An 11,642-nucleotide genomic window follows, 5' to 3' on the forward strand; every position below is an offset into this window, starting at 1 on the left:
ACTAGGAAAAGGCAAATAGAGTCCAGTGAAAAATAAGCACATGAACATGAAAAATTCAAAAAGAAATAATCACGGGAAGGTTGCAACGTCCTGCTGTTAAAACTGATGACGATGTCTTCATATTTCTCTAAACAGATCGGTCACCTCACCGCTCAATCCGTCAGAGACTGCAGAGGAGAAGGACCAATCATCGCTCTGTAGACCACCCTAAGTCCCGCCCTCCTCTCTCCTCCTCCGTCCCTATGTATCTCAACCACCTTGAGTCAGGAGGAATGCAAAGCTAAACGGTCTATGATGCTATGCCAGGCCAGGTGATTCGGCAGCTCTGACGCACATAAACACCAGAATCTATAGGCTAAATACACCAGCCCGAAAGGTTTCTCCGTCTACACCATAGGTAAGGTTTAAAGACATCATATTGTTTTTATTTTAAGAGGCATTTCATAGTAGGTTAAGGAATGTGCTAGAGTTTAGCACATCCCTATTCTAGCAGCTAGAAGACACAGAGTTCCCCATAGCATACATGTAAGTCAGGGTGAGGACATGATTATCTCTTCGATATGAAAACAGGAAGTACCATTTCACAAAGATGATGGTTCAGATTTTACATGCATGGTATAGTAGATGTAGGCCTACTGGAAATTAATGAAAGACACTAAATGGCTATTAGAAAGCTATTTGCTCAATAAGTTAATGGGAGATAATGCTTATTATAAATAATAAATCAATTATGGATAATGTCTTAGAACTAATCTGGATGCGGTTTAATACATGTAGGAAAAAGACGCAAATAAATCAGATTATAATTCATAGACGTACGGAATCATCACCAGCAGCTTTTATGTGAGCATAACCTTTTTGTCGAAAACATGTATTTAAACTGTGAAATAAACTGCTATTAAACAAAGTTATATGCTGCTTTTTTAATTTAAAAAACGTTATTGTTCAAATAAATAATAAATAAAATATCTGTAACCTTCACTTCGACTTGACTCCTATATCACCTCTCTCTCTCTCTCTCTCTCTCTCTCTCTCTCTCTCTCTCTCTCTCTCTCTCTCTCTCTCTCTCTCTCTCTCTCTCTCTCTCTCTCTCTCTCTCTCTCTCTCTCTCTCTCTCTCTCTCTCTCTCTCTCTCCATATCCATCAGCCCCAACATGGTCCAATGCATCTTGGTCTTTGGTGTCCTCGGAGGTAAGCTTCACAGGAGCTAATGATAATTATCTTAGGTTTTTGTCATTTTCAGCCTAACTTTGTCTCTTTAAATAGAAGCGTTTGCTTGACTAAATGTACTATGTGTTAAACACAACAGTAAAGACAACTACGAATATAAAATACAATGGAAATATTTCAAATATATATATATGACGTGAAAAAGAGTTTCCTCGACGCACAATGTTGTTGGTAAAACATATATTTACTTAAAAAAAATTCTACAACAGTCGAGTCTCAAGAGTCTCGAGTCTCACAACTCAAGCCTCCCTCCAGTCTAGAACTCTGGCCCTCTTAAGGAGCACCAGAATGATGCAACCACAGCTGCAGACTATTACAGGGCTAACAGCCGGACAGGAACACGTGACTCTTTTAAAGCATGTTAAACACAGTGAAGATGCCATTCACATCTTCACAGACATGCATTAATCTATTTTATATACATTATATGAATTATATTTTTTGTAGACTATCGATTTTTAATATGCAATATACAAACATAACACGTTCCCTCCTGGTGCTGCAGTCCTGCTGGTCCCAAGTCTGCGGTGTGACCTGATCTCTGTGTGTCTGGAGGACGATGAGGACCTACGGGTGGACTGCCACATCAAGCCCCGGTCCAGCCAGATCAACAGCTACGAGTTCTCCTGGTCGTCTGGCACCAAGGAGACCCTGATCAACACCAACGTGTCGGGCTCCACCACGGAGCCACGCTTCAGGGAGACCAGTTACGTGGAGGAGCTGCAGCCCTATGGATATCGGCTCACTCTGACTGGCCACACCCACACCCTACCCTACAACACCACTTACATGTGCAAGATATCCCGGGTGGTGGCGGCCGTCTCTGTGGAAAAAGGTACGGGACAAACATGAGGGAGGGAGAGTACGTTAGAAACGTACATACATGCATGCATGTATGTATGTATGTATGTATGTATGTATGTATGTATGTATGTATGTATGTATGTATGTATGTATGTATGTATGTATGTATGTATGTATGTATGTATGTATATATGTATGTATGTATGTATGTATGTATGTATGTATGTATGTATGTATGTATGTGTGTGTGTGTGTGTGTGTGTATGTGTGTGTGTGTGTGTGTGTGTGTGTGTGTGTGTGTGTGTGTGTGTGTGTGTGTGGTTGTGTGTGTGTGTGTGTGTGTGTGTGTGTGTGTGTGTGTGTGTGTGTGTGTGTGTGTGTGTGTGTGTGTGTGTGTGTGTATTAATGTTCTGTATTTGGCATAAACACAAACACACATGAAAATACATACATACAGTAAATACAGGACATTATTACATAGATTAACAGCCACGCATGCAAAGTCTCTCACACACACACACACATACACACACACACACACACACACACACACACACAAACACAACCCCCCCACATATATGTACATACATAAAAACTGTATATCTATACACACATACATACACGTACGTTCAAGTAAAAAGGACAGTGTTAGACATATGTTTGATTATTTAAGCAGAGACCTGTTCTTTTGTACCTTTGTAGATCAACTGCTTCCATGTTCAGCACTCAGCCTCTTCCTGCAGAGATCCTGGGTGTGGAGCTCTGGCCTGGTGATGCTGGTCTCCAGTCATGCCCTCGGATGGGGGCTCTCTCCACACTAACACACATGTCTCAAGCACACTCCTTAGTTCCAGTTCATCTAATGCTTCCAGTGGATGAACCATAGGCTACCATTTTAAACGTCACAGGTTTTAGAAAATGTTCCCCCATGAACCTCGCAAATGAACATTAAAACATGATCCCTGATATAAGAAGGAGTTTATATTTTGAATACAAAAGTTTGCTTAGTTACTTTGGCATATAAGTTCAACCAACATAATTCAATGTTGTAAAGGGGTGTGTCTGGCCATATGTTTCTTTACCATCTAAACGTTCACTGTACACCCTGACCATTAGGAAAATAGTCCATATCTGATATGAATAAACCATGATATACTCACAATTTGTTCATTTGTTCTTTTTTTTCAATCTCTTCGACTTTGATCCCATCACTAAAGAATTTTCAGATCGTTTGACCATTGTTTTTTAATATTTCCGATTTCATTGAGTGCCAAAATGACCATTCCTGAAGTTGACCTATAACGCTTTCCGTAGTGTTCGACAACAGTCACACGCAGCAATGGCGGCTTTCACTGCCAGTACGAAAGGAAATGAGCTATCAAAAGCTGAGTATCTTAAACGATATTTATCTGCAGGAGACGACGATAAAAAGTCCAAAGGCAAGGTTAAAAAGAAACGGATTAAAGTACCTGAAAGGGGGTATGTATGCCGGATTTCTGCCTGCCGTTAAACCAGCGTGCCGTTTTAGCCCAGATTAGCATATACACTACTCACGTAGGATCGCTGTTTTGTTGTTATTTTGTAGTACTAACTCAAATCAACAACATTCTTTCTGTATTTATAGGTTAAAGATAGTGGACGATGATATCGACTGGAAGCAAATGGTTGATGAAGCAGCAGAGGATACGGAAGAGGACGAAGAAGAGGCTCCGGTGGTGAGATAGCATACCATTACTATCAATACAGCATATCCATAGACTCATAAAATACATGTTGGCTTTCGGTTGAATGTAGAAAGCTAAAGTACATGTTTTTGTTCAATGGAAGTTTCCCGATCAAACGTAAATCTTGTTTGTCGCCTCAGATTGCCGAGTTGATCGATGAGCGGCCAGAGGACGTCAAGCGACTCGAAGCCTTTAGGACCAGCGACAAGTGGAGGACGCTGGGGGGTAAAGGAGTTTGAACTGTCATGAAACCCAACCAAATAAGTTGACATCCATAAATCAGTATGAATGGATATGAAGTAGCTCTCGGTAAACATGTCTTAAATAACATTTTCCTCTTGTTAGATGATGAAAATAACTCCACAGAGGACGGTGAGGAGGACGGCGATGAAGTGTATGAGGTGGTCGCTTCCCCGCGGCTTGCTCGCCGAGACTCGCCAGATCCTGTGGCAAGGAAAACGGTCCGACATGACTCACCAGAAGCCGGGCCTCTGAGGAAGATGTGCCCAGACTCCCCGGACACAAAGTCTTCGAGGATAACTCGCCATGACTCTCCAGACTTGTCGCCTAGGAGACAAGGGAAACAGCAGAAGGGAAACAGCAGAGGTGAGACCTCAATGTTGCAATGCTCAACCCCAGCTGTCATTTAATTTATACATTGTAAACAAATGACCCCAAGGTGCGAAGGGAGCAGTTCTTCTTTTCTTTATCTTTATACCTCGTGTCCACTGAACAGTGCATCGTGAGGGCTTCACATGTTTTGGTTGCCCTGATTGGCTGAAGGAGTCTGTCAAGGCAAGAACTACCTCCGTCTGAGATCATTGTGGGAGGCTAGAGGCCAGACTGATCCGAGTAGCGAAAAGAATGTGAGCACACATGATCAGGATGATCTCCAGACTAAAGTTTGTCTTGGCAGTATTCAATATACCTTGACCAAGTAGATGAGGATGCAGCAGTAGCTGTACTAGTTCCAAGTTCATATGTTGAGTATGATTTGAGAAAAGTCTGAGGTCATATTTACAATTGTTCTACACATTGTATGTGTTAACTGTAAAAAGGTTTTTCTATAAATATTTTCTTATTCCAACTGGCTCTTTTAAATTAGGACTTTTCTTGTTGTCATTCAAGTGTTTCATCTATGTGCTATAATTCTTCTTCATCAGAGTCTTCTCCAGGCAGGAAGAAGCCCAACTCTTCATCAAGTCAAAAACGTTCAACAGACTCAACCAAGGCTCGGAACCGGCACGATTCTGACTTGGACCAATCGCCGCCCCGCAAGAAAATGCAGAAGGGTGGGAATACCGACGCCGACCAATCACCTCCAAGGAAAAAGACCTTAAAGGGCAAGCATTATGACTCTGACCAATCACCTCCAAGGAGGAAGTCCCGACCAGGTTCTGATTCTGACCAATCACCACCAAGGAAAGCCCAGAACGGCCAGGGCTCTGACTCCGACCAGTCTCCTCCCAGGAGGGCCAGGCAGGGTAGGGGGTCAGATGACGATCTGTCCCCCCCACGAAGGAAGGACCCAACCAAGGTGAGATTGTCTTTAAGCGTCCATCAATGACGTTTAATGGTGTGGCTGAATGGATACCTGTTAAAATCAGGGTGTATTTGACTGCTTTCTAAATGGTCCAGGGCATGCTCTCTGGAGGTCAGGCGGGCCTGGTTTCCATTGACATTCTACGGAAGGAGCAGGAAGAAAACAGACGCAGAGAGAAACACAACAAACCCCTAGAAGGTATGGGATCATTTTTATGTCATTCAAATATCTGGGAAAAAAATACTGTTGACTGCGCTTAGTTTCGCTAACTAGTGAGGGAAAAATCTGGAATTATTGAGGGTTACGGTTTGCGAACTGTTTGCCTATTGGCTGAATAAATCCCTGCTGTCTTCCTGCTCCACCCAGAGGACTCGCGAAATGCGCAGACTGTGTTCAGAGACAAGAGCGGCAAGAGGCGGGACCTGGAGACCGAGCGAGAGGAGAAGAAGAGGGTGGATGCGGAGATAGCAGCCAAGGCTGAGAAATACGCCAAGTGGGGCAAAGGGTGAGAAACCTCAAGTTATAGTTCTGTCTGTGTGTGTGGGTGTGTATGTAGAAAAGGGTTTTGACAACAACTTTCCAGACAATGGGCCCTACTCAACTAGCGGCTTGGTTTTAAGCCAGCAGTTTTTCACCTACAACCAAGATGACCGCTCACGTTTGAACTGTTTGGTAGTGGGTGAGAGACATAGTGCCCTAGTAATCTCTTTGTGTGTGGAAGGCAATGAGATACCTAGATACCTGGCGTTGTCCCTCAGTTGAGAGACGCATATGATCTAGTTTACCTGGCTGAATGTGTGCACGCGCTCCCACGCAGCCTGGCACAGGGCCAGATGTACGAGCAGAAAATCGCAGACGCCATGGTGGAGGTCAACAAGCCAATGGCACGGCAACGCGACGACGAAGACCTCGACCGCATGCTCCGTGAGCAGCAGAGGGACGGGGACCCCATGGCTGCCATGCTGCGACGGAAGAAGGAACGCACAGCTAAAGTCAAAGGTCAGATTGCACCTCATTATTTCACAGTCGGTAATCATTATCCAAGAAACTGCATTTATAGTTCACTTTTCGTGCAAACCTGCCGTATGTAGTGCTTCACAAGTAATGAATTCAAAGAGATTAAAGGAAGTGCAATGATCAGATGTGGTTTAAAAAATAATCTCTTTATGTAGCATGCACAGCACAAACAACGATTTAGTCAACAAAAATCACCAAAGTTTTCTAACATGCTCATAACCAAGCCACGTTCTGGATGATTTATAGAGAGGCCGAGGTACAAAGGTCCACCACCCCCGCCGAACCGCTTCAACCTTCACCCAGGATATCGCTGGGATGGAGTCGACAGGTACGACTGTGTGTATGGATCAGGGTTTCATCCCCAATGTACCTGCAGGCCCAACGTACCTGCAGGCATGGAGCAAGAGGCACTCGCCCTTACCTGCTCCTTAATGACATGCATCTGAATACTCCTTCTGAAGTCAATTTCTATAAGTGTCTGCAAAATGACTAAATAGTGATATCCGTTTTTGATCGTGTGTGCGTGTGTACGATTGTGCTCTTCATTCATGTCGTAAGGTTTTCCATCAATAACTATGCTAATAATGTTATTTTGAATGCTAACCAAGTCCCATGACTAAACGACGTGGTTCTGTGTGTCAGGTCTAATGGGTTTGAGCAGAAGCGCTACAGCCGGCAGGCGGATAAGAGTGCCCTCCAGGACGAAGCCTACAAGTGGAGCGTGGAGGATATGTAGAGACCGTGGGAGGATGAACACTGAACTACTGTCCAGCAATGGGCCTTATTCATCCAGCGTCCCTCTGGGTTCTAAATGCGAGCCAGGATGGTTGCTCGTGTTTTGAACCAAGATGGCTGCTAGGTGAATAAGGCTGTGGCAGGAAGCATCAAAAACGCCGCCTGAACGGGAAGCAGCCGCGCAGATGCATCACCTTAACGGTTGTTTTGAATTTTGTATCTCGGTGGAAGCTGCCAGTGGCTATGAACCCAAGTTTCATACACAGACTGAGGAACAAGGTTAACGCCACCCCACAACAATAACATCACGCTGACTTTGTACCTTTTGAGCATTTCTGATTGAAGTCGGAGCCAATGGTATGGATGTTGATTGTTCTGAAACAGTTTTTTATTAAATGAGGATATTTTGTAAACCGTTCGGCGTCATGTCATCTAATTATTTCAATGAGGTGTAGTTCCAAAGTTAAATCAGGGCTGAGACTGCTTTTGTAAATATTTGTAATACTTCTGGGGTACATTCCTCCACATTCGGAATCATGCTCGAGGCTTTGGGCTGTTTGTGTTGGTAAAGAGAGAATATTTTTAATAAGTGATGTATGGGGGTTCCAAACAACACTTATATTAATATTAAATTGTATAACAAGTGTATGTAAACTATTAGTTACGTGAAAGAACATGCTACATTTTAATTGAATAAAATGTGGATTACAATTGGATTCTTATCCAATTCAGTTAAATTTGATTTGATTTGAATTCCTGGTGTTGAATTGCAATTAAGCCCCTTTTTAAATTCGAAAAATGAATCAAATTCGCAATTTATCCTTGAGTACATGTTTTAACTCAATTTAAATTAAAATAAATACTTCACATTTTTGATTGTAAACAAAAGGTAACGAGAAGATGTGAAACATTTAAATACAGTTTGCTAACAAATGGTGTTGAGGAATTATTCATCAAATGTTTATTTAAGAGTGCTATAATTGGGAACAGCCATAGGTGAACGATGAGTTTGCATAGGAACCCTATTAAGATAATTGTTCCTCCACGGAACATTTAGGTCGGTGCACATGAATCGATGTTTTCCTCTAACATTGTCAACACCGGCTGCTATTCTTGTTCTTCGCGACACTTGGCTATTTCTTAACACGCTCAGTGTGATTCAACTTTTAATGAGCAATTCATAATTATAGTGCAGCAAAAAATGAACGATTGGAATCCCATCGCCAGTGTATACAACCCGCTCAAGGCAGGCAGTATCGATGGCACCGACCTGGAGCCCCATGACCGGGCTGTGTGGAGGGCTATGTTCGCCCGCTACAAACCGAATAAAGGTGTTGTTGGGGACCCACTACTTACTTTATATGTCGCCCGCTTGAACCCCCAGACAACGGAGGAGAGATTGCAGGAAGTGTTTTCGAAATATGGACAAATTAACAGGCTGCGACTGGTAAGGGACATAGTCACTGGCTTCTCTAAAAGATATGCATTCATTGAGTATAAAGAAGAGCGATCAATCACCCGTGCACGTAGGGAAGCCAATAAATTAGTGGTGGATCAAAACGAACTTTTTGTGGATTTCGAACAAGAAAGGACCTTAAAAGGCTGGATCCCACGACGCCTCGGCGGTGGACAAGGAGGAAAGAAGGAGTCGGGACAGTTGCGCTTTGGCGGAAAGGACAGACCCTTTCGCAAACCCATAAGCCTTGGAATGGGCCAATTCCAAGATTGGTCCGGTGGTGCCAGAGAATGGGACAGAGGTTCGAAAGAAAGATTGGACAGAGGTTCGAAAGAAAGAGATGACAGACACACGCAGAGGGAAAGAGGACAATCCACAAGGCCCCACGAGAGAGACCCTGAATGGGGTAACAGAGGGGCGAGGGATGAGCGCGACAGAGGAAGAGAAAAAGATTCGTACAGAGAAAAGTACAGAAATAGTGATAGAGAGAGAGAGGACAGAAGATCCAGTGACAAACATAGACATAGAGACCGTAGATGAACACTTTTGATGGATATATTGTATTTTTTCTAATGATATTTGAGTTGATGCTCAACACTTTTATCTGTTTAACAATTGTTAGGCATTGATGCAATTGTGTTAAGAATTTAGGCTGTAAAGCAATCGGTTACGTTTAATATTAGGTATGTTTCTTTTGTAATGTTGATGTCATTATCCTTTGAGAAAGTACTGAATTGCTTCTTTCGTTTTTGAGTAAAAGTTATCTGCAATAACTACCTCAGACTAAGCTCCAATCAACTGCCTCTCCACAGATGGCTCCTACCATCTCATTACATTAATCAACCAAATATGGACAACTAATTAACTATATTTTTTAATGAGAATTCTGTCTTTCACCATTACATTAGGTACTGGTCCTATACACTTAAAATACCAATAGCGAAGATAACAATAGCAATGCTGCCTCAAATGACGCAGTACTTTTCCCCCCAAAAGTAGGCTACAATGATAAGTTGATTAATCAAATTGGATTTTAATAAACGGTATAGTCGTACAAATAACAAACATCTGCAGCTTAATGTTATAGTTATATAAAGATATTGGGGTCATGGTTCATTATAAATGTAATAGTTTAGTTTTTCTTGGTTGCATGTCTGATAAAGTACGAACTTTGGTAACTTGTGATGGTATTGCAAAGTAATTAATGGGAAAATAATTGTTAGATTAAGCGACTGGATTCCTATTTGTTAATTATCAAAGAGAAAGCCAACATTAAGGTTTTGATCAAGTGAAATGTAAACATTTCTAGTTAATCTATTTGTTTTTCCGAATGTTTCAGTGCCTCTTTCTGAGGCTTGGTATTGATGGATGTACTACCCATTCCGTTTATCACGTGTTTGCTCGTCTGGTCGAGGTTTCACTCTTTCTGCCGCGATTGCCGATCTTGGTGATGGGCCAACCAGGATAGGTCTCTCTCTGGACGGTGGAAAAATCAATCCTGGAAATCAACACACAGATACACTCTTAAACAGGCTGTCTCTTCTGCGGAGAAAACCATCCTGGATTTCTATTAACAGTGCCCTACCTGAGCGAGGGGTTGATGGCGATGTTGTCTGGCTGTGGATGAACAGGTGTCCTCCTTCTACACAGATGTTGAGAAAGAGGAGGAGGGAAGTCTTTTTGGTACAGTGACTTCATCGTCTCCTCTGTGTCTGGCTCTTGTTTTGCATTTCTGTTGCCCACAACAAAGTCCTCTGCCTCTGGATTCTGACTCCCTCCACCCCTGAGCTGTCCTGTATTTGTGGCCCTGCTCTTTGCCGTTTGGCCAGTGGGTGGCACGGTTCTTGGTGCGGTAGAACTATGTGCAGACTCTCCTATAGGGGGATAAATAAAGTCATGGTCAAATTGTCTGATCACCTCAATCACCCATGTGTGCATGCCCCGTTGTCTCACTCGCTGCTCAGTTGTTTACCATTTAGCTTAAGGGCACTGTGCAAAAGCTTTCCTCTCTCTGGCAGTGGGACTGGCTTATGGCAGAACGCCATGTGCGACGTTGTCTCCATCTTGGTGGGGGTGTCTGGATAAAGCAGCAACGCTGGAATGGAGAACACAGATAATAACCAATCGTAGACAAAGTAAGCAAGCGTAAAATAGAGAAAACAAGAGGGCGACCAGTCGTAGAATACAGATAAGATGAGGGAAACCTATTCCAGACAGACATGAGGGAGAGCCAATAGCAAAGAGCTAGAGAGATACAAATTATATACGTGAGACTGTTTCTAATCTATATTGTTGATGCGGTAATAGAGAATAGACTGTACTTGCCTGCGATAGAAGGGTGTTCCCCATAGGTCCGTGGACGTGAGAACAGCCCTTGGTGTTGACGTGCACGTAACAGGTGTGCCTGGTGGGCATTTTCGGTCAGCATTCTGTCCCTGGGACACTCCTTATGCTGTTCATTCATTGGTTTCACTGCCAATTTCAAGTCTTCAATCACAAGTCAACAACAATTGGCTAACTTTCATATCTAATGAAACCTGACTAATTATATATTTCTCTGATGCTATCCTGGGGCCCTGATAGTAAAACCAACGAAAGACAATGGGTTTGATCCTCAATGCCACATATCCTAGAAAAAGATGCCTAACCCCTATCAGCTTCTTAATGACATGTTTTTGAATTCACTTTAAGTTGCTTTGGATCAAAGCGTTTGCTAAATTACTAAATAGTTATAGCAATCAATCAGTTCAATGTTTCTATTTATGATCTCATAGCAGGCATCAGTCACTACATGTTGTCAACAGGTTTCATCCAAATTAAATGTGGCATTGCTTACCTTACGTGCATGCAAATCTGGTACGATTATGATCCTGCAAAGTAACCAAACATATTTACTCCGATCTCTGTCGTGTGCAGGGTTGTATGTATTTGTGGGTGTGTACTAGCTAGAGTACACACAGCATGTATACGTCGGTTGTCATGGTGTTCTATTGTGTGTAGCAGCAGGTACTCACTTGTACAATAAAAGAGTTGGGCCACTAGCAGGCAGGACACACCAGAGCAATGATGGTGTCGGGAGAGATTTGCTTAATATTTTTTCTGAGTTCTGGCAATTTGATGGAATATAAAAAAT

At 42.7% G+C, this 11,642-nt stretch overlaps 3 protein-coding genes across 4 annotated transcripts in view; all 3 read left to right on the forward strand.

Moving 5' to 3' along the window:
- The window catches only part of LOC130385249 (glutamate receptor 4), a 1,260,456-nt gene that overhangs the window by 372,217 nt on the left and 876,597 nt on the right, over nucleotides 1–11,642 (forward strand). The window lies entirely within an intron of this gene.
- bud13 (BUD13 homolog) lies at nucleotides 3,344–7,702 on the forward strand. Its single transcript, XM_056593703.1, has 10 exons — nucleotides 3,344–3,513; nucleotides 3,659–3,749; nucleotides 3,899–3,983; nucleotides 4,104–4,364; nucleotides 4,922–5,295; nucleotides 5,397–5,499; nucleotides 5,668–5,806; nucleotides 6,119–6,300; nucleotides 6,565–6,646; nucleotides 6,961–7,702. The coding sequence occupies exons 1-10, from the start codon at nucleotides 3,374–3,376 to the stop codon at nucleotides 7,052–7,054; spliced, it is 1,551 nt and encodes a 516-aa protein (XP_056449678.1). The 5' UTR covers nucleotides 3,344–3,373; the 3' UTR covers nucleotides 7,055–7,702.
- snrnp35 (small nuclear ribonucleoprotein 35 (U11/U12)) lies at nucleotides 8,076–9,141 on the forward strand. The gene has a single exon (XM_056593759.1). It carries the CDS (start codon nucleotides 8,255–8,257, stop codon nucleotides 9,047–9,049), a length of 795 nt encoding a protein of 264 aa, XP_056449734.1. The 5' UTR covers nucleotides 8,076–8,254; the 3' UTR covers nucleotides 9,050–9,141.

This window comes from Gadus chalcogrammus, chromosome 7, assembly GCF_026213295.1.
Source record: "Gadus chalcogrammus isolate NIFS_2021 chromosome 7, NIFS_Gcha_1.0, whole genome shotgun sequence".
In the NCBI taxonomy this organism is placed as follows: Eukaryota; Metazoa; Chordata; class Actinopteri; order Gadiformes; family Gadidae; genus Gadus; species Gadus chalcogrammus.

What these genes read in the sequence shown, in the direction of transcription:
- bud13 (XM_056593703.1), top strand. Translation starts at nt 3,374, where the DNA reads ATGGCGGCTTTCACTGCCAGTACGAAAGGAAATGAGCTATCAAAAGCT. An exon ending in CAAGTGGAGGACGCTGGGGG is followed by an intron (nt 3,984 to 4,103) that starts GTAAAGGAGTTT and finishes TCCTCTTGTTAG; the next exon opens with ATGATGAAAATAACTCCACA. An exon ending in ACGCACAGCTAAAGTCAAAG is followed by an intron (nt 6,301 to 6,564) that starts GTCAGATTGCAC and finishes GATGATTTATAG; the next exon opens with AGAGGCCGAGGTACAAAGGT.
- snrnp35 (XM_056593759.1), top strand. Translation starts at nt 8,255, where the DNA reads ATGAACGATTGGAATCCCATCGCCAGTGTATACAACCCGCTCAAGGCA.